General features: G+C 41.5%; 2 protein-coding genes across 2 annotated transcripts; one reads left to right on the top strand and one right to left on the bottom strand.

Moving 5' to 3' along the window:
• Positions 1 to 1,957: 1,957 nt before the first annotated feature.
• Positions 1,958 to 17,022, bottom strand: TMEM127 (transmembrane protein 127). Its single transcript, XM_031950953.1, has 4 exons — positions 16,851 to 17,022; positions 16,320 to 16,649; positions 4,984 to 5,148; positions 1,958 to 4,512 (listed from the first exon to the last, which is right to left on the bottom strand). Exons 2-4 carry the CDS (start codon positions 16,561 to 16,563, stop codon positions 4,205 to 4,207), a joined length of 717 nt encoding a protein of 238 aa, XP_031806813.1. The 5' UTR covers positions 16,564 to 16,649; positions 16,851 to 17,022; the 3' UTR covers positions 1,958 to 4,204.
• An 88-nt stretch (positions 17,023 to 17,110) lies between these two features.
• CIAO1 (cytosolic iron-sulfur assembly component 1) lies at positions 17,111 to 21,018 on the top strand. Its single transcript, XM_031950952.1, has 7 exons — positions 17,111 to 17,603; positions 18,066 to 18,214; positions 18,541 to 18,652; positions 18,765 to 18,853; positions 19,303 to 19,504; positions 19,631 to 19,718; positions 20,503 to 21,018. Exons 1-7 carry the CDS (start codon positions 17,465 to 17,467, stop codon positions 20,741 to 20,743), a joined length of 1,020 nt encoding a protein of 339 aa, XP_031806812.1. The 5' UTR covers positions 17,111 to 17,464; the 3' UTR covers positions 20,744 to 21,018.
• The last annotated feature ends 282 nt before the right edge of the window (positions 21,019 to 21,300 follow it).

The raw sequence follows: 21,300 nt of genomic DNA, 5'->3' as shown, positions 1-21,300 counted from the left end.
GCTTTTTCTTTCTAACTATAATGATCTCTTACTACGGCACCACCAGTCACCCAAACTCACCCATCTACAAAAGTTTTGATTATTCCTTCTTACCACTGATATCTAAATGACTATCAAGGCCAACTTGCAGGATCTTCCACATTCATCTACATATCTCTTCCCACTGCCAACTCCTTAGAGCAGGCCTTCATTGTACTACTAGCCTAGACTTTAATTAAAAGCCCTAGTTTCCTTCACTCTCTCTGGCTTTCCTTTGGAATAATCTTTATATATATATATATATATATATAATTATGCCATTCCTTTGTTAAAAAATGATTTGTTTCTTCACAAATTACTATTTAACTGAGGAGTTTGCATTCATGTGGCAGACAGTAGGTTAAAGAGGAAGTAGATGTGTGTCTGGATTTGCTGTGGCTGCAAATACTAGCAGCTGATAGCTAAAGTGTGAAGTCTATCCCAGGGGAGGAAGAAGCAGACATGATGAATGACTTTTAAGCTTTAAAAAAACTAGTATTATTTGGTCCTATCAAGTTCCAAATGTTCAATTCATTTGTTTATTTTGGGTGATAAGACTCCTATCTAACAGCAATGGGCCAATTGTAAACATTGTTCCATTGTTTAAAGAATTTAATTTTTCAGAGGCCTCATCACATACAATTACCATATTATGTCAAAATGAGACCAGGACAGTAAACTTGCCTTCACCAAGATTAGAGATCAAATCAAGGAGTTGCAAAGTGGCTTGGGAAGGCTGCATTGGGAGCCAGAAACCTGACTTTTACCTCTGCCTCAGCAAGTCACCTAACTTCTTAGCTTACTGTCTTCTGCAAATCGGATGCAGTAGCAGCACATGCCTCATAGGGATGTATCAAGATCAAATGAAACAAAATGTAGCGATTAGTAAACCTTAAAATAAATGCAATTGCTAGCTATTGCTATATATGTAGGAAAACAAAATGGATCATTTAGAATTCAAAATGTTGGTATGAGAAAACTGATTTGAGTGCTAAGATTCTGGTGCCCATTTCCAAATTTATTCTTGCCAAGTTTTTCTTCCTAATTGTAGGTATGTATGCAGTAAGTAGTCATTCCTATGCTCTCTTTCCTTACTTACTGTCAGTTCCCACACCCCAAACCCTAATCTAAAGCATAAAAAGAATGGGAGATTGGGACCATGCAGTGGTGCTAAACATCAAATTCTTAATACTGCATTTCAAAAACTTGTAAAATTCTCTATACTTCAAGAGTTCATAAATATGCATGCATGTAGGCATGTTCCTAGAGACAATCTGTGGGGGGTACTAACTGAAAATATTATTACCAGCAGTTAGTTACCTTAAGAAAACTGGCCTGCACAGGACTGTCACAGATTTTGAATCTCTGGGCTGTGGTGACACAGTAGTGCCACTTGGGGTCAGAGGACCTGGGTTTGAATACTAACTCTGCTTACTACTAGTCTAATTTTGGCCATGCCACAGGCTCTTTAGAACCAAGTTTTCTCATCTATAAAACGTGGAGCTTGGATGTCCAGGGTTCTCAGAAGAAAAATTGCATTGAATGGGGTGCTTCAACAACTCCAAAATGGGTTTTCTGGCCTAATGACAAGCATCAAATCTTAGCACTCGTTCTGAACTCTCTCCCAGCCAACGACTGCCATGTTAGGCCTGATCACTGAGATTACAGTTAGCTGACATACATTCAGTACCTCTACCTCTCCTGGTGGGCATTTCACCCTTGTGGTTTCAAAAGAAAATCAGACTTCTCCAAAAAAGTTCAAGGAACAGGTGTCTCTATCCTGTAAACATAAATCTTCTTCGTATCAAGCTTCATATGGGACTCTCTTGACTCCTATCAGTGACTTAAAGATTCTTCAGAAATGAGGAACAAATAGACCAAATTTGGGAAACAAATCATGAAAATATGGGGGTAGTTTTTAACATTCCTGTTTGATTTTTTTTTTTTATTTTTCTTTAGAAAAAAAAAAAAAAAACACGGGGGGAATGTACATGGCAAACCATCAGTATTAGGTATCAGAATAAGAATGAGAATGCATGGAAAATTAATAAAAAGTGGACCACAGAGAAGAGTCTATGAGATTCATGCCCAGGATTCTTAGGCATACTGATGCTACCTACACCAGATTTCCCAGGCTTCCTTCTCTAAAATGGTCATAGAAAGTTGGCCACACTCCAGAAATGTGCCAACAACAATGAAAGTACTTGACAAAAATACAACACTTAATACAGTTCCTCTGTTTTATGCACAGGCTATTTATATTTAACTTTTTCTTTCATAAGAAAAAAAAGTCCAATGGAGTGTTGAGAGTCACCACTGCAATTACAATTGAACACCAGAGTAAGAAACTCTAGGCAGCTGGAAAGCCTGGATGTAGGACATGATCTTCATCATCAAAACAAGTTCTGATTAGCCTGCCCTCAGTTCATTCCAGGCTGAGGGGACGCCCAATGCTGGAACAGGCTGGCATTCCTTTTGCAACCAAACACCCAGTAGAGCTGGACATTCCCAAAATCCTTTGCTCTGAATTACCCCAAGCCTTAGGCAAGGAAGAGGCAGGCAGGCAAGGCAGGCAATCTGAATGTTTTCCTTTTAGGACAATCTAGACACTGATTCCAGAGGTGCCAATATATTAAAGAAAATAGCTTGGTAATCCACTCTGAAAGCTGCCTTCATCATCCTCCTGACAAGCTGGGCTGTAAGGAAGAAACACTTGGGTTTTCCCCATTTCATGCTTTGGCTTTCTGGATACTAAATTCAGCCAAAGCCAAAGACATGTGTGTGACCAGCAGTGGCCAAAAGTAAGGGGCAGGGCAAGAAAACCAGTTGTACAATGCAAAACTAGTGGTACATTCAAGAAGGGGTGAAGAGTGGGCATGCAGCAAGCTGTAGTGCCTCCACCCCAAGTTGTAGTTCTGGTAGCCATGTCTGACCCCAAAGGATTTTAGCTATCGGCTCCTTCATTGGCCTGGTCTTCCACAAGGTGGTTCTGCAAGTTTATGCTCTCCCACTGGTTTCAGTTCCTATGTGTAACGTGGTGGTAGTTGGGTCGGTGGCCTTCTGATGTCATTGTTCCTGATGTGAGGCTGAGTTAAACCTCACCGAGTCATGAGGAGCACCATGATGGCCAGGTCCCTGCAGCTGCTTAGTCCTTGGCAACCCGCAAGGAAGGCAGAGTATCTTATGTCACCTAGTAATAACTCAACCTCCTCAAAATAGGTGAAACAATAAACAGAGAGGGTGGAAGGGTGGATGTTAATGTGAAAGATTACAGGAAAAAGGAAGGTGGACTTACAAGGGGAATCAGGCCTGAAACACTGTTGAGGCCAAAGGGACCTGGATAAAAATCTGAAAAATTTCAACTTTCTTGTCCCTACTTAAAAAGATAGTTTCCCCACTCCCCCGCTTAAAAATCACCACATTTTAAAAGGTAGGAGAGACTTGGTCCAACTGGCTCTTATTCTCATAAGAGGCAGACTCCCATCAGTCTCATCACTGATTCTGCTCTCATCTGCTCAGCTGCTGCACCTCTGTACCAAAAGGTACAGAAGGACTCTTATGTTTCATGCTACCGTCTCACCTTCCTCACCAAATGCAGTCATAAAGGAGGAGGAAACCCAAAGACTAAAGTGCAAAGATCTCCATCATAGTGTGCATCATAGATTGGGGTAGATCAAAGGAAGGAAGAGGTTTGGGTGGGTTGACAGAACTGATCCCAAAGCTACAGCTGTGGGATGGGGAAAAATATTTGTAGCGAGCAAGTCTATTAAATGCATTCATCTTTGCTCAGGGGTTACTGAGCACGTTCTCTCTTTTCACAGAGAATCCCAGGGGCAAATGCTGTGAGCCACATGAGGAATATCTCAGTCTTGCAAATGTGACCCAAAAGGGGAGAAAACTGGCACAATCACACCAGTGGTAGTGGCTGTGGTGAGTAGAGGCGGCCTGGATTGGAAGGGGAAGGGAGAGAAAGAGGACAAGATTTCAAATGAATGAGTTTCTGTTTTCAAGAGAAGAGACTGATGAAAAGCCTTAGATGTAGTATCTCTCATTAAGAGGAGATGGTGAAGACTCTCAGGACATCAGAACTAAGTGCTATAAGAAGGGAGTTCCTCTGTTTATAGGGGGAGTAAAGATATGGGATCAGAGAAATAGGGTGCTGGAGAGAGAACCCCAGCCAACTGCATTATGGCGTATAGGCAGGGGGTGGTTGGAACTGATTGATGACTTCATACTCGGCCGGATATGGCTCATTCTCTTCCATCTCTGAGAGTAGCTCCAGTGCCTGCTCTTCTTCTTCAGTGGGATAATGGCGCAGAAGGTTGGCAGCAGTGGCCAGGATGGAGGCCCCTCCAGCTCCTGCCACTAGATAGAAGCTGACAGCAAAGATAACATAGACCTGGGAACCATGGTACTTCTTGTGCTGCTGCTGCTGAGCCAGGATGAGCTCTGAAGCCCAATAGCAGAAGCCAATCACTGTGGCACACTGAAGGACTAGACAGGAAGAGAAAAGAAAATGTGAACGTTAATGCCCATCCTGGAGCTGGTAACACCTGAGAGATCTGAGCTGCTGAGTAACAATAATACCCTGTGAGAAGACAGTATAGTATGTGACTTGGTGACCAGCACTGGCATTCACTCATTAAGAAGAGAGGCAGTAGGTATGGAAAGCTCTTGATCTCTGCCATTCAGTTACTCCAGGCACCATTCAGTGTCCAGAAACATTTATTTGTTCATCTTCTGATTCTTATTCTCCTCCCCCTGTCCCCCCCCCAAAACAATTGGGGTTAAGTGACTTGCCCAGGATCACACAGCTAGGAAGTGTTAAGTGTCAGAGTCCAAATTTGAACTCAGGTCCTCCTGACTTCAGGGCTGATGCTCTATCCATTGCGCCACTTGGCTGCTCCACTTTGTTCATCTTTTATTAGCTCTCTGGTCCCTTCTCCTGTCAAGCAATAGGGTTACCTGTGAGGATGTGGGCAAAGGCATAGCGGCGAGTGATCTTCAGAGCAGGGTGCTTGGGCCCAAAGACATCAAGAAGAAAGGCAGAGAGGCTGCACAGGATCCCCAAGAAGCAAAAGGCAGCAATGACACGGAGTAGTAGCACCGTTTGGGGATTCATGCAGAAATCTGTTTGGGGAGAAAAGCAATTTGAGAATCAGACCCTTACCTCTAGGTTCCCTCTTCAACCTCCCTATAAAGACTTTCAAAGCTGTTTTTCTTTATGATCTGGTTATTGTATTTTCTGTGGCTGGCATGCTCCCCATCCTTTTCTCCCCCTTTCCAACTTATCTTCTACAAGAATTCTTTTCTGATCTTTCTTAATTTTAGCACCTTTCCTGTGTTGATTATTCGCGATTTATCTGGTACATAGCTTGTCTGTACAGGACTGTTTGCATGCTGTCTCTCCCATTAGACTGTAAGTTCCTTGAGGGCAGGTATGTCTTTTGCCTTTCTTTGTATTTCCAATACTTAATGTGCTTGGCACACAGTGTGTGCTTAATACATGCTTACTGACTCACTGAATCTAAATTTTCCTGGTTCTGCTTACATCATTGTGGTCAATTCATGCATGTCTTCCCAGGTTTCTCTGGAACTATCCCTTCCATTATTTCTTACATCATGATAATCTGATAGATGTGCAGTAGTTCAGATTTCTTCCTCAGAAGAATTCCTGTTCATTCTTTGCCCATCAACTCCATCTTTTACCCAATTAAAAAAATGAGGCCCAGACACACATAGGTAGCAAGCGGCAGAGATAATAAACAAGTACAAGAATATAATTGTAATGTATACAAAGTTAACTTCAAGAGAAAGAGAATGAAAACGATGGGAAACTCCCTCCACCCTGTCTCTGAGCCTATGCTCTCCTCTGAGAACCTCCACCTGGCCCAAGCTGTCCTTTCTACTAATAATTTGTACTCTCACTGCTTAGTACTGTGCCTGGCACATAGTAAGCGCTTAGTAAATCATTGTTGACTTAACCTGAGCTGGGCTTTGAGCCACATATTCTATCAGGATGAGGTACCAAGTATAACAAGGTATAACAGTATAACAGATATAACAAGAGGGACTCCCTATGCAAAGATAAAGGTTGGAGATGGAACATCATTAACAGTGGACAGCTAGGTGGACAGTTTGGACGAAATGGAGAATACAATAAGGAAAGCAAAACAAATACAGGGCTGAAAAGGTAGATAGATAAAAGCCTGACAGTAGATATCTTGAAATGCCATACTGAAGGCTTTAATTTTATTCTGGACAAAACAATCAGATGAGTTTAGGAATATCAATTTGAATTGTCCTAATGGTCTCTACATCTCTTATCTTTCATCCATGTGATAACCCTGCAGAAGCTTGGAGTTAGCATTTTATTCCTTCAAAATCTTCTTTTCTCTAGGCTAAACAGAGAGAACTCCGCCCAAGAGATATGGAGGACAAAGGTCAGTTTCTAATAACTACTGGCCTTGCTAATAAGCCTGATCTAAATCTTCCAGCAGAGAATCTTTAAAATAATAAGCAGTCCAGGTGTCTACAATCTGAAATACATGTGATCTTTTCAAATAAGGGGACTCTACTACAAGTGAATACTACCCAGCAAGCACAGCAATTCAATATATAAACAAATCAGCAAATCCTTTAACACAACTGATACGTTCTTGAAAAGTGGTATGAAATTATACAATTACTATTTGTTAATTTAATCCATTTTTCCATCAAACTTACTTATTTTACAACTACAGAAATGGATTTTAAAAAGTGGCTATATGTAATGGGCTGAGGTTTGAGTTGATGCACTGAGGTCCCAAGTACGTGAGGCTAAATATTATATTAAATATTTAATTATAAATTAAATATAATCTAAATAAATAGATTATAAAATAAATTTATAATCTAAATAATTATAATAGATAAATTATCTATCTAAATAAATAATAGAGTTGGGCTATACTCTATTAATATACATGATTGGATAAAGAATGGTCCCTGCCCACTCTCCCTGCAAGTCCTGATGTGTTGTATAGGAAATGACGATTTTGATGGGTGGAGGCAGAGAGAGACAGGAAGAGAAGCTGGGAGAGATTGGGCCTGGGTTCGATACGCCTAGCTGCCGGTCATGTGGCTGCTGGTCTAGCTAGCTTCTTGACTCAGCTGCACACATTGCTATCGCCGATTCCCTTCCACCTCCGATCTTTCTTCACTGAGAATAAAGACTGACGATTTTCCTCTAACCTGAATTCCTGACTCTGGCTGATTTTAAAATACACGATCTTCACAGCTATATTCTTTACTTATCAGTGCTTTATAATGCTTTGGTCAAGTTTTATTGTCCTTTCTCTTTCAAATAATTTATAATTAGATTCAAATTTTGAATTATTTTCCTTAAAGCAGAATACTCCCTTGGACCACGTGTGAGTTGGCCCGCTTCCTCTGAGCTAAGAATGGTTTTTGCATTTTAAATAAAGTTTTGTTGTAATTAAAAACTAAAAACAAAACAAAACAACAACAACAACAAAAAAACCCAAACCCAACATTTTGTTTTAGCTGTGCAAAAAATAGGCAGCAGGCCAAACTTGATCCTCCAGGTGAAATTTGCTGACCCCTATTTTATATATTTTTCCATATTGTGGGCCAGTTCTAAGAGGCTGAATTAACCTGTTAGTGGTTATACTTTAATTCAATTGGAAGTCTCAAGGTGGTGTGATAACTCAAAATGCTAAGCCTAGAGACAGGGAGACCCGAGTTTAAATCCAGCCTCAGATATTTCCCCTGTATGACTTTGCCCAAGTTACTTAACCCTGTTTGCCTATCTTCTGGGGTTGCTGTGAAGATCAAATAAAATAGTATCTCTCACATAGGAAGTAGTATATAAATGTTAGCTATTATTAATATTATCATCATTAGTATTATCATCCAAGATGGTTGCATGCAATTTATTCTGTTCAGTTAACATGACCTGTCAGTGACATTTCAAATTAAAAAAAAAAAAGAATGAACTTATGTACAAGGTGGTAGGAATATATCATGTGGAGCCGACTTCCTTCCTTTAATGAAGTGTCCTCAACTGAGTAAGTTTGCCAATTGGGTAGCTGAAGGGAAAATTTTTAAGAATAAGAATAAGAATAAGAATTTGTTTAAGAACAAAAAAAGATTTGTTTCTAAGAGAGTTTGGAGAGGTTAAATTGTTAGGAGGGCAAATATATGTAACTTCTGTTGCTGCTGAAGAGGAAAAATTAATTTCCTAGACCAAATATTTTTAACAAGACTTCAGAAGATTTTGGTTATGTCAGTCAGCAATCTAGCTAGCATTAAATACTTACTATATGCTTAGTGCTGGGGATATATAGAATGGCAAAAAAAAAAAAAAACCCGATCTTCCCTCCCCCAACAAAACAAAACAGTCTTTGTTCTCAAGGAGCAAACAATCTAATGGAGGAAGCAAAAGCAAACAACTCTGTACCAACCAGCTCTAAACAGTGATCTAGAAGTGTTCTCAAAAGGAAGACACTAAAATTAAGGAAGCTTCCAAAAGGGGAGACTTTACCTCTGATACGAAGAAAAGCAAGAAAGCTAAAGAGGTGGAAAGGAGAAAGAATATCCCAGGTATGAGACAGCCAGAGAAAAAGCTCTGGCTCAGGAGATGATAGAGACCAGTGTCACTGGAAAGGAGTACATAGAATGACAAAATAAGAATATAAAGGCAGGAAGGGACCAGATTAGAATGAATTTTAAAAGCCAAACAGAAGATTTTATTTTTGATCCTGGAGGTGACAGAGGGCCATTAAAAGTTTATTGAAGGGGAGGAGGAGAGATGAGAGATGTGTATGTGACAGGTCAGACTTTCAGACCTATTCTTTGGGAAAATTGCTTTGGTAGCTGAGTTGGGATTGTAGTGAGGGATCAAGACATCTGAAGCACAGAAGATGAACCAGAAGGTTATAGTATTAGTGAAGATGTAAGGTGATAAAGGCCCACACACCAGAGTGATGGCAGGGTCAGAAAGGGGCATATATAAGAGATGTGAAGGAGGCAGAAATGACAGGAGCTGACAACCGGTTGGATGGAGGTGAGGGGTGACAGTGAGGGACTGAGGGTAATTCCTCGGTTTCAAGTGTCAGTAACTACAAAGACTGTGGTTCCTTTGGCAGTAATAGGGAAGCTCAGAAAAAGGGAAGTAATTTGATGGGAAAGTTCCTGAGTTGTATTTTGAATATGTTGGGTTTAAGATGTCTTTGGGACATCTATTTTGAAATGACTAATAGGCAACTGAAGAAGAAAAAGTCTGGAATAGTTGTTGTGGTGATTTCTCGTAACTTGGAGATTTATTTTAAATCTCCAATCCTTTAAATCTTGGAGATTAAATTTAAATTGCCTAAATTTATAGTGGACTCAGTTACCAGTTGTTTTTTAAATTTGTTTTAGCTCTACTCTGTAGCAAATGAACGGACACAGAAGAGATAGTCAGTGGGAGTAAGTAATCCAAAGTTCAGGTCTGGAAGGGAGTGATTGGCAAAAAGACAAGGAAGCGAAGAATACAAGAGCAAAAGATAAAGTTAAACTGGTTCACTAAGGGCTAGAGATTGGGAAGGGAAAACCATGTGGCTAGAGCAGGGGAGATGGCCTGGGATGGAGTGACTGGATGTCATGATAGGAGGAGTGAGGCAGAGGAAGAGCTGGAAAAATAAAAGAGGATAAGATTAAGGAAATTCAGAGTTCCCTGACATGGAGGATGAATTGTGGATGATCACAGTCAAGGAGATGCTGTTGTATATAGCTACAGTGAAATAGAACAGGTAATGGGAGCTAAGGAGTCTGACAAACTGAGAAATGAGGGTATCAAAGGAAACATTAATGAGCATGATGAAGTTCCCTAGAAAGGGGAAAGGAGTTGGGGTAGAGAGGAAGACAGCAAGCCTACAATTGAACTAAGAAGAGAGGGAAAATGTCCCCGGCGCTAGTAGGTAATAGCTACTTGAATCTGGATTGAATAAACATCAAAAGAAGAAAAGTTCTGTTTCTTAAAAATTGTGTGACCTTGGACAAAGAACTTAACCTTTCTGAAGTGCTATTGCTTCATGGAATTAATCTCTGACCTATTAGTGATACAAATAAATCAATTTAAAGGAAAGAATTAACTGGGGGGAAAAAAAATCTTTGTAGCAAGTTTCTCTGATAAAGGTCTGATATCAAAGATCCATAAGGCACTAATTCAAATGTGTAAGAATGATAGTCATTCCCCAACAAATAAATGATCAAAGGATATATAATCAGTTCTTAAAAGAAAAAAATCCAAGCTATCAATATCCATATGAAAAAATACTACAATTCCCTAATAATTAAAGAAATGCAAATTATAACAACTTTGTAGTTCCAGCTCATTCCTATCAGATTGGCTTTGAAATCTACAAAGGAAAATGACAAGGGTCTTTAGGGATCTTTGGGGGAATAGATACACTAATGTGATGTTCATATAACTGGGAATTGCTCCAACCATTCTCTAAAGTTATTCAGAACTATGTGCTAAATGCATGTTATACTGTATACACTATTTGATTTAGCTTATTATAACTCTCAAGTCTGTATCCCAAGGATATCAAAGAGGAAAAAGACCCATATGTATGAAAATATTTACAACGGTTCTTTTTTGTTGAAGCAAAGAACTAGAAACAAGGTAGGTGCCAATCAATCAGAAAATAGTTTACCAAAATATAATATACGAACATAATACAATATTATGATTTTAGAGAATGTGGGAAGACTTGTATAAATTGATACAAAGTGAGCAGAACCCAGAGAATAATTTATACAGTAATAACATAATAAAGAAAAACGTAAAAACTCTGATCCATTCAATGAATGAAATGACCAACCAAAATTTCAAAGACTGGCAAGGAAGCATGCTACCTAGCTCCTGACAAGAGTGATGGATTTAAGGTGTAGAATTAAACATATATATTTTTTGATACAGCAAATTGTATATATTTATGTTATTTCATTATGCTTATTTTATGCAAGATTTATTTTCTTTTTATGGATGGGATACTTAGAAGAGAAAGAACCTAATTCTAAGAGTGCCCCTGCAAAATTAAAGATCATTGAAGTATTTTTTAAATGTACAGGAAAGGAATAAAGGAAGTTCAGAAGGAAACAAATAAACAGGATGGCTTTGAAAATAACATGATGACTTCATTATGTACTGAAATTTTTTGAAAATTCAATTTTATTTTCAATTCCAAATTTTCTTCCTCATCCTTCCTCACTCAATGAGAAGGCAGTATATGTTAGTGTACCTATTTTCCCACAAACTCTCTGGCATGTCATTTTTTTGATCATCTTAGCCAACCTAGCTAAGCCAATCCACAGCTAGGGACACAGTGGATAGAGCATCCATTCAGCAGTGAGTAAGACCTGGGTTCAAATCCAGCTTCAGACACTTACTGGTTGTGTGACCCTGGGCAAGTCACTTCACCCTGTTCAGTTTCCTCATCTGTAAAATGAGATGGAGAAGAAAATGGCAAACTACTCCAATAGATTTGCAACAACAAAAAATCCCAAATAGGGTCATAAATAGTTGGAGAGAATTGAACAACAAATAGTCAGCCTGATAGGTGTAAAGTGGTATCTCTAAGTTGTTTTAATTTTCATTTCTCTAATTATTAGTGATGTAGAGCATTTTTCCCATGGCTATTGATGGTTTTATTTTTTCCTCTGAAAAATGCCTATTTATATCCTTTGACCATTTTATTATATATTTTTAGAGAATAAGCTGTATATAATACACATTGGCATCTTTACATATACCCCTCTCTTTGTTTTGTATATGGAAATATTATTTTTTGGCTTTTGTTAAATTCAGAACAAAAGTATTGCAAAGAGCTGTTTGGGATTAAAATGAACTCATAAATGTGAAAATATTATGAAAACATAAGACGGCACATTATTGTAAAGTCCATTCCTCTCAGAAAAGGACAAAATTTGGACAAAAGATTACTTTAGAAGGAGAAAAGAAGAAATAAAAATTTGATTTTAAAAAGGAGAGAAGTGGGGATTTAAGAAGGCCTCTTTATTTTAAACTAATTGTTTTATTCTACTTCACTCTTACATAGAGACAAATCCCTAGTGAATGTCATCAGATTTTATTTTTAAATTCTTTTAAGTTGGTGGGTATAACTAGACTGCCACCTCTGGCCACACAAAAAGGTTTGTTGTCATCTGTAACAGGATCCTGGGGAATTGACTTTGCCCAAGGTCACTGGTGAGTCACCAATCTAGCCTTGTTTTGAAAGCTCTGGCTCTTCCTGTCTGCCTGCTCATCACTCCAACCACTGCCCTACTCAGACAGGCTGCGGGCTAAATGCCTAACTTTGCTTCAGAGTGGTTCCTTTTTCTCCTTCCCTCTCTGTCTTACTGAAGCCCCTGTCAATTCCAGGTTACTTTTTGACAGATGGAAAAAGTCTCTGGCAGACCCAATCCCTATTAGCACTAGCAAGACCCACCTGCTTAGTGTTTTTTCTCCACCTTGATTTGTCTGATTCCATGACAGGCAACTGATACCTGATCCTAATAGTTCTCTGGGGGAGGCTGTCACCATAGTAACCAAAAAGTCAAAGGGAAATGTATATACTGGATCCTGAATGAACTAGAGACACCTGGAAGGATCGAGCTACATACACATATGCCAACTAAACCTCAGATGCACTATCAAATCCCTGGAAGATACTTGAAATTCCCATGATTGTTCAACAATGATTCATCAAGCACCAAATCTTAACCTTCCACATTCCTAAAAGATGTTGTTCCTGGAGCTGCTATGCTATATCCATACAGACATGGAAATTTTAAAGAGCTTTTTACACTTGAGAGTTATCATCATTTTAGTCTTTCTTTGAAGAAAACCATAACCCTTTCAGAATATAGGAAAGCTGAAAATATCTTTTGAGCTGTCCTAACCTTGATTTCTCTAAACAAAGCAAGCCTTGTGACCTGAATGAGATCAAGCTAGCTTGTATTTGCTAGTCTCCAAAGCTGCCTGCACCATTGCTAGAAGATGAATACTTCTCCCTTTAAAATACTAAGTCTCAACATCAAAGTATTAAAAAAATGATAAGGAATACAATCATGGCTGACTCTGGAAAGTACTAAACTTGAAAAAGAAAAACCTTGGACAGCTCTAATTTAATGAAGAATTCCCTTTTGACTCAATTCTCAGGCTAATTGTCCATCTTTCCCCAATCATCTACAAAGATTTCCTGGGGTATCTTCCTCCTTCAATTAAATGAAAATAAACTTTCAACCGGAAGCTTTAATAATCGTGTCTTTTGTTGGTATATTCTGGATCTCTAGGACATATTAGGATAATTTTTCAGAATCTACAAAATAGATGGAAGCAAAAGCCTCGATTATATGGTCATTAATCCAATTCCCTATTTGTTATACAGTCCCAGAGTAAAAAGGAAAAGGAAAACAAAGAATGGGTACACACATTGCCAGATATTCATCCCTTCTGGCTCCCTTCCTTTTTTTTTTTCCCCTTAGTGTCTATGAGAGGATATATGGATATTGTTCCCAATGTCAAATTTATTAACTGACATTGGCCTTGAATGATTGTACCATAAAGAAGATAAAGAGGTGGCCATATTTATCAAGTTAATATATAGAGAAACTATAATAAAAGAGAAGTTCACAGCATTGGTCTTTAATATTGCTGTTCAATATTGAACCAATTTTAAACTGATATTCAATACTAAATTTGTCTTCAATATTTCAATAGATCTGTAACATCAACACTGCAGGAAGCAATACAACCATACTTCTTATCCTGTGGGACTGGCATTTATGACCTCACATATATCTTTCATAGAAGATCTACCTAGTATACTGAAGGGCTTTTTATGTCTACATCTCTTAACATACTGCTGGGATCGATGAAGCCTGGAGGCTCTCCATTCATGATTTTTCATTATCCAGATGTAAGTGAACCACTCCTTTTTATGAAATCATACTTGTATTATAAAATTTTTTTTGAAGAGACAAACATGTAAACAAGGGAAAACTTATATATCCAATAGAACTTCAGAATATATGTGACAAGGATCCACAACCAAACTGAATTATCATGGAACTGTTGGCAATGGGAAAACTTTGTTTTTGGCAGGGGACAGTCTTAAAAAATAATGAGAAATGGATTAAGAAATGTAAAAAAAGAGAACATAAGATACCACAGTAAAGAAATACTGGAGTCAAAAGACCTAGAGGTTCTATTCATGTCCTAATTAGGTGTGTGACCTTAGACAAGCTATAATTTCTCTTGGTCCAAGTTTCCTCATTTGTAAAATAAGAAGCCAGTATTAAAGTATTCACATCACTACCTAATGTCACTTCTGGCACTAAAATTTTATTCCAGTTCTCTCATGAATCATAGTATACATGATATAGACACTAGACTTTCCCAATTAATGAAACATAAAACAATAAACTACAGGAAAACATCACAAATCTGGAAAAAATGGCAAATTATTTTTAATGTGGAACAATTATACAAAACATGCTGATATTACATGCTTACACATTTAGTTTCTGATCTGAACTATCAGATAGGATCCAGGAAAGAAATCTAGGTGCTATCATAAAACTGCTTCCCTGAACATATATATCAACCCAATGAGCCAATGCAGAGCTGGGTATGACCAGGAAGAACAATTAATCCTATTATGCAGCACATGTAGAAAATCATAATGTGTCTACACTTGGACAATCATATGAAGTTTGGGCTTCCTAAATATATTCCTAAAATTCCTAAAAAAATAAATTCCTAAAAATATTCCCCAAGTCGGAGGAAAGAGCCAAACTAAAACAATCAAGAGAACTGAAAGATGGTGGGAAAAGGAAAGATTCTTCAGCTTGATAAGGAAAAACAAGGGCAAAGGGCAGGGCAACGTACAGATGCAAGGCCTAGCAGAAAAACTCATTTATATATTTCTCAAAACAGAGGAAACAGCTCCTTGAATTTGAAAGAACCAGATTTCTAATGTGTTGTGAAATAATATAAAAACAAGAAAGTTTAAGATAGTTTTAAAAATTTATGGACATTATGTCTATGAAGTGTTAAAAGCTGGGGACATTAAGGGTCATAAATAACTTTTTAAGATTAAAGCCAAAGAGAAGATATCCATGATTCCAAACCAAACAATGCTTAATGCCACTGGTAGAGAAAATGATGGTCAAAACAGCCTGTTAGCACAATCCAATAAAACATCTGTTATGTTCTTAGAGTTTGTGTGTATGGATACTTTGTAAGCATTAGGGGACAACTGTATATCCTGAAAGGTGCAGATTGTTATTGTCAAGGAATCATTATTACAGATCTGGCTTCTAGCATTTATTTGAATGAAAAGCAGAATATGCAAATTCCATTCATGACTGTCACAGTAGCACATAAATTGCACACAGACACACACACACACACACACACACACACACAAAGCCTCCTGTGGGCCCTTGGTTTTCTTCTATTAACAAATGGAGAACAATCTCTTTTCTTCTATCTTACAAGAAAGGCTAAAGGGTGAAATGAATCAATCAACTGAGCTTGTTAGGCACAATGTAATATTTCCAAGAACGGCAACATTCTGACTGAATTTATGGGGGGTTAAGAGTGGAAAATGATCCTAGGGAAGAAGAAAATGACATTTCATTCAGAGAGGCAAATAACTGAGGTACAAGACACCTTAAGCACTACTATCTCACTATCAGATTACCATCAAGAAGCTTTCCTGTACTTGGCAATTCCTAATTATGTTTAAGAAGGAACCCACTTATTATCTTTCTTTTGTTGAACATAAACACCCTTAGGAAGAATCCCAATTAATCAGAATCTTGAGAGCTGGAAGAGTCCTCAGAGGTCACCTAGTCTAAGCTATATTTTCAGAGAAGCCTGAAGAAGTGGTCACTTAGGGATATCTCTAGGGATAGGGAGCCCACTAAGTAGCCCAATTCACTTTCGGACAGTTATAATGTTAATTCTGAATGTGTAAGGGTTTCCTTGGATGGAGCCAAAATCTGCATCACCCAATCTAGCAAGGAGTACGCCATAGGGGTTAGCTAAATGGAATTAAAATTAATGAACTGGGACATCTTAAACAGAGCCACCTGGTGGGCAGGAGCACGGAAAAAGGAGGGATGAATAGGCTGCCCATCCTCAAAGCCCAGAAGCTCGGGCTCTGTTCCTCCCCCGCCCCGCCCCCCGCCCCAATCCAAAGGTGCAGAGAGGCAGCAGCTGGGCCACCCTGGAGCATCCTTACCTTTCAGCAGGTCGGGGTCCACATAGCCCAGCACGTCGGCCACTCCCAGCTCCTGGCGAGAGCAGGTGCCCCCATGGATGTGCAGCCAGGCCGGTTCGGCCAGCGCGGTGCACAGGGCAGTGATGGAGAGGGCCCCCGGCAGCGCCGAGGCCAGGCTGCGCTCCGGCTGCTTGGGCAGGGCGCTGCCCCCCGGGCCTCTCCGCCGGCGCCCACCGGGCAGCCCTGCGCCTCCCGGGGCGTACATGCCGGGGAGCCCACCGGGCTGGGCCCGATCCTCCGGGACCGCTTGCTCACTGCTAGACCGCTGCCTACCTTCGGCGGACCGAAAGCCTGGGAGGAAAGAGAGAAGGAGGGCGCTGCGGGGGGGGCCACCGGTCCGTACCCCAGCACAGCGGGGGGCGGAGACCCGGCGCTCGGGGAGAAGAGGCTGAGGACCGTCGCTCCAGGGGGGAGGGGATACAACCGGCAATCTCAGGACAGCCCCCACCTCCCAGCCTCTCCAGCCACTTGGCCGTCTGTCCCTCCGCTCACCTTCGCGGGTAGCGCTACGCAGCTCCGGGCCCGTCACCTCCGCTGCCCGCCCCGGGCCCGCCCGCCAGCTTTCCTGGCCGAGCGATGCCGGAGCCCGAACCCGCAACGCCCGGACTCGGCCAGAGCCCGGTCCACTTCCGGCTTCCTCTCTCCGCTCCCCCCTCCCGCCTCCCCCCCGCCTGCTCCCAGTTACTCGTCATGACGCCGCGTGCGTGCTTCGTAAGCATCCTCCCCTCTTCTCCTTCCCCCCACCCCGCCTCTGCTGGCACTGTATTCCCCCCAGAGACAATGGGGGTCGGCCAGACCCCGTCCCAGTCAGAGCCAGCCTCTCGGCGGACTGGGTGCGAAACGGGAGCGGCTCGCGAGGCCGTAGAAAAGTCGGCGGCGCTTCCGAGACCCAGGCAATAACTACAATTCCCACAAGGCAGCGCGACAGCCGGAGTCTGCGAGTACTACAATTCCCAAGAGACTCAGAGGCTCGAGAGCGGAAGTGGCGGGGACCCGAAGGCAGCCGCGGGAGTCTGCCGCTGAGTTTCTGCTTGTGTCGGGACCGGACTTTGACTCGGCCTCCCGGGGGCTGGGGACCCGGGGTCCAGTGGAGCCTGAGCGCCGCCATGAAGGACTCTCTGGTGCTCCTGGCTCGCGTGTCGGCCCACCCAGACTCCCGCTGCTGGTTCTTGGCGTGGAACCCCACCGGGACGCTGCTGGCCTCGTGCGGCGGCGACCGCAGCATTCGGATCTGGGGCAAGGAGGGTAAGGGTCCGGCCGCCCCGCACCCCTCCCGCTGGGGACCTTGAACGCGCCCCCTGGTCCCTCCCCCCATTCGATGCCATCCCAGATCGGGTGCTTTGGGTACGTTTCAGAGTTCCAGAATTGCCCAGCCGGATGAGGGAGGATTGCAGTGTGAAGCCCGTCATTTCTCCCTGTGTGTAGAACGGCGACTTGCCCAAGATGCCTGGCATCAGAATTCGAACCCAGGCCCCCGCCTCCCAGTTTTTGCCGTTTCATGCTACCGTTCTCCATTCACCACCCTAGTACTGTTCTCAGATTCCTCACTCCCTCCCCGAAACACGGGGCACCCCCTCTCCCCAAAAGCAGCTAAGGCGATAAGGGTACTTTCTCCCAGACTGGGAGTCTGGCCGGGCTCGCGTCTCCCTGCCCCCTCCCCGCGCTGGGCGCCGGGCCGGCTGCGAACAGCACCCTCTTTGTCTCCAGGTGATGGCTGGGTGTGTAAGTCGGTTCTGGCCGAGGGTCACCAGCGCACCGTGAGGAAGGTGGCTTGGTCCCCTTGCGGGAACTACCTGGCCTCTGCAAGCTTTGATGCCACCACCTGTATCTGGAAGAAGAACCAAGATGACTTCGAGGTAACTGGCCTGCACAGGCGTGCAGGATTTCTTCCAGCTTTCTGGCCCGAGCCCCCCTGGGCTTGGCGCTTTTAGTTCGTTTTTATTAAGCAGTTACTAGTATCCAACAAGTATTTTATCAATATTATTATTAATTGGGTGCGAGGCAGTCTGCTGCAGGCTGGGCCGTAAGACCAAAATGGGGCTCTCCATGAGTTTGGAATGTAAATTCAGGTTAAATGCAAAATAAATACAAATAATTATCTAGGCAGTGATGGGGAGGGTATGGGGAAAGGGCACCCTGGCCCCTCTCCTTTCACTGACTGTTATCTTCACATACTTTCCAGTGTGTAACCACCCTCGAAGGTCATGAAAATGAAGTCAAGTCAGTAGCTTGGGCCCCATCTGGCAGCCTTCTGGCTACCTGCAGCCGTGACAAGAGTGTCTGGGTGTGGGAAGGTGAGTAGAAAGGCTTGGGGGAAGGAGCCTAGAAAGCAGATGGATTGTATCCTTGTCAATGTAGCCATTATGGCTTTGACTGTTGGGCTTATGGTTCCCTTTCTTCCTGTAGTTGATGAAGAGGATGAATATGAATGTGTCAGTGTTTTGAATTCACACACACAGGATGTTAAACATGTGATATGGCACCCTAACCAAGAGGTAAGAGTCTGTAGTATGGGCAACTCATGGGACTGGGAATGGGAGAATCTCTGATGTTAGTCTTAATTCTGTCTCTTCTGAGTTGAACCTAAAACTGTTGTGTATTGCAATTGAAATATTGGCTTTTCTTCTAGAAACAGGCCTAATAAAGTTCTTCTAGAGCTATAAGAGCATGTGGGGATATTGGGAAGAGTGGGATTTCTCTAACACCATTAACACAGGCTGCTAGGTGATAGTGAATAGACTTGGACATCAGAAAGACCCGCGTTCAAAGTTGTCTCTGACATTAGCTGTGTAATCTGCCTTAGTGTTCATGTCTGTAAAATAGGGCAGTGATACCCACTGAGATCAAAAGTTAAACATGTGATATTTGCAAACTTGCAAGCACTATACAAATGTGCACCGTCAACTTCTCTAGTAGTGTTGATGTGTCCTGTGGATTCTCCTAGCTATTGGCATCAGCCAGCTATGATGACACGATAAAGCTATACAGGGAGGAAGAGGATGACTGGGTATGCTATGCCACCCTGGAGGGCCACGAGTCCACAGTGTGGAGCTTGTCCTTTGACCCCAGCGGCCAACGCCTGGCATCTTGCAGTGATGACCGCACTGTGCGCATTTGGCGCCAGTACCTACCAGGCAATGAGCAAGGTGAGTTGCTAGAAACTAAAGCAGAAAATAGCTTTTCTTAAGACTTGTGTCAATGTTCTGGAGAACATCTGTTACAAGAAGCAACTTGGATGTTTTTCAAACTAATTGGAGACTTTTTGTTAACAGGAGTGGTCTGCAACGGCTCTGATCCTACCTGGAAGTGTATTTGTACTTTATCTGGCTTCCATTCTAGAACTGTCTATGATGTCTCTTGGTAAGTCACATTCATTCATAAAGCTGGTATGCAAATATCCTGTACCAACTTCTGCTCGTTGGGATTGAGCTGGATTGTTGACATTACCAGATCTGACCAGTACCAGGCTTCTGATGTAACAAGAATACAGTAGCTTCTGGTTTGGGAATATTTACAGAGAAAATGAGTAGGCATGGAGATCAGTTTGATTTGGGCTATGATGATATGAACACTATTTCTCAGTGCTTATTTAGTATTGTTATCAGGAAATATTTGGGTGTCTTGTGTCTGGTATATGTATATTCTCCTTATGAAATATGCATTAAAGAAGACCAGGAAATAGTTGCAATACAAATTATGGCTGAACACTAGGCTGCTGTATTGAAAATGGCTTAGAACAGGTTTCTTAACTTTTTTCCATTTGTGAACCCCATTTGCCAAATACGTTTTTACATGATCCTGCATGTATAGGTACATAAATCAACCATTTACTTAATTAAAATTAATCATAATTTTACAATTCCCATGTTGAGTTATGAGATCCCATGATTTAAGAAGCTGGGGCTTACAAGACTTCTTCATTAATCTCTTATCTGCCAAGCCAAAGCTACTTTTGAAATTGAGTATCAATGTGCTCAAGAGATGTGGAAATGTTAGGATTGTGTGAGTTGGTCCCTAGTTCTGTTTAAGGAACTTGAGTAAAACTTGGGGCCGAATTGTAAAGGGAGATTGGACTTTTGAGTGCGTCATGATTCCAGTTCTTAGATTTGATCTATATATTGAAAAGCTTTACTTTTCTTCTTAGGTGTCACCTGACAGGAGCTCTGGCCACAGCTTGTGGTGATGATGCTATCCGGGTATTTGAGGAAGACCCCAGCTCAGACCCTCAACAGCCATCTTTCTCCCTAACAGCTCACCTACCCCAGGCCCACTCCCAGGATGTGAACTGTGTAGCTTGGAATCCCAAGGAGCCAGGACTACTGGCCTCATGCAGTGATGATGGTGAGATGGCCTTCTGGAAATACCAGCAACCAGAAGTTCTCTAAGGTCCTTTTATCCATATGCAACCCCTGGAGTGGACCTTCTAGCAGAGGGATAATATTTATTTTCCCTGGAGAGGGAAAAATCCCAAGAATCAGTTTTTGCAGTCTACATAAAAAGCCTGAAGGAGTACAATGCTAGCTTTACTTTCTTCATGTCTGAACTTAATCCCTACTCAGTTTGTCAGAAGCTGGGCACAAGATTTCAGTTACAGAATCACTAAAAGTTGAGCCCCCTAATTCAGTAATGTAAAATAAAACATTTTAAAAATCTTATTCTCAGCTTTTGTTTGCAATCAAGGTAGGTATGGAGTGCTAATTATTTAAATATCTATATTGTATATACATTCCACTTCATAGATTTTATTTTGAAAAACTCCCATCAAGATGTGTGAATTAGTACTATTTTAGAAATAGAGATAATACTGGATACTAGAAATACCCTTCAGTACCCTCTTAATCACTTCTCATTTTTGACTCTCCATTTCAGTCTTCCAAGCTATCTTTGCCAGTCTTGTGACCTAACAGTCATGATCCGCAAAAAATTCCTCAAGGGATTTACA

The sequence above is a fragment of the Sarcophilus harrisii genome, chromosome 2 (assembly GCF_902635505.1).
Source record: "Sarcophilus harrisii chromosome 2, mSarHar1.11, whole genome shotgun sequence".
Lineage (NCBI taxonomy): Eukaryota > Metazoa > Chordata > Mammalia > Dasyuromorphia > Dasyuridae > Sarcophilus > Sarcophilus harrisii.
Note: the sequence above shows the minus strand (reverse complement) of the source record. Positions and strands in the feature narration are given on the sequence as shown.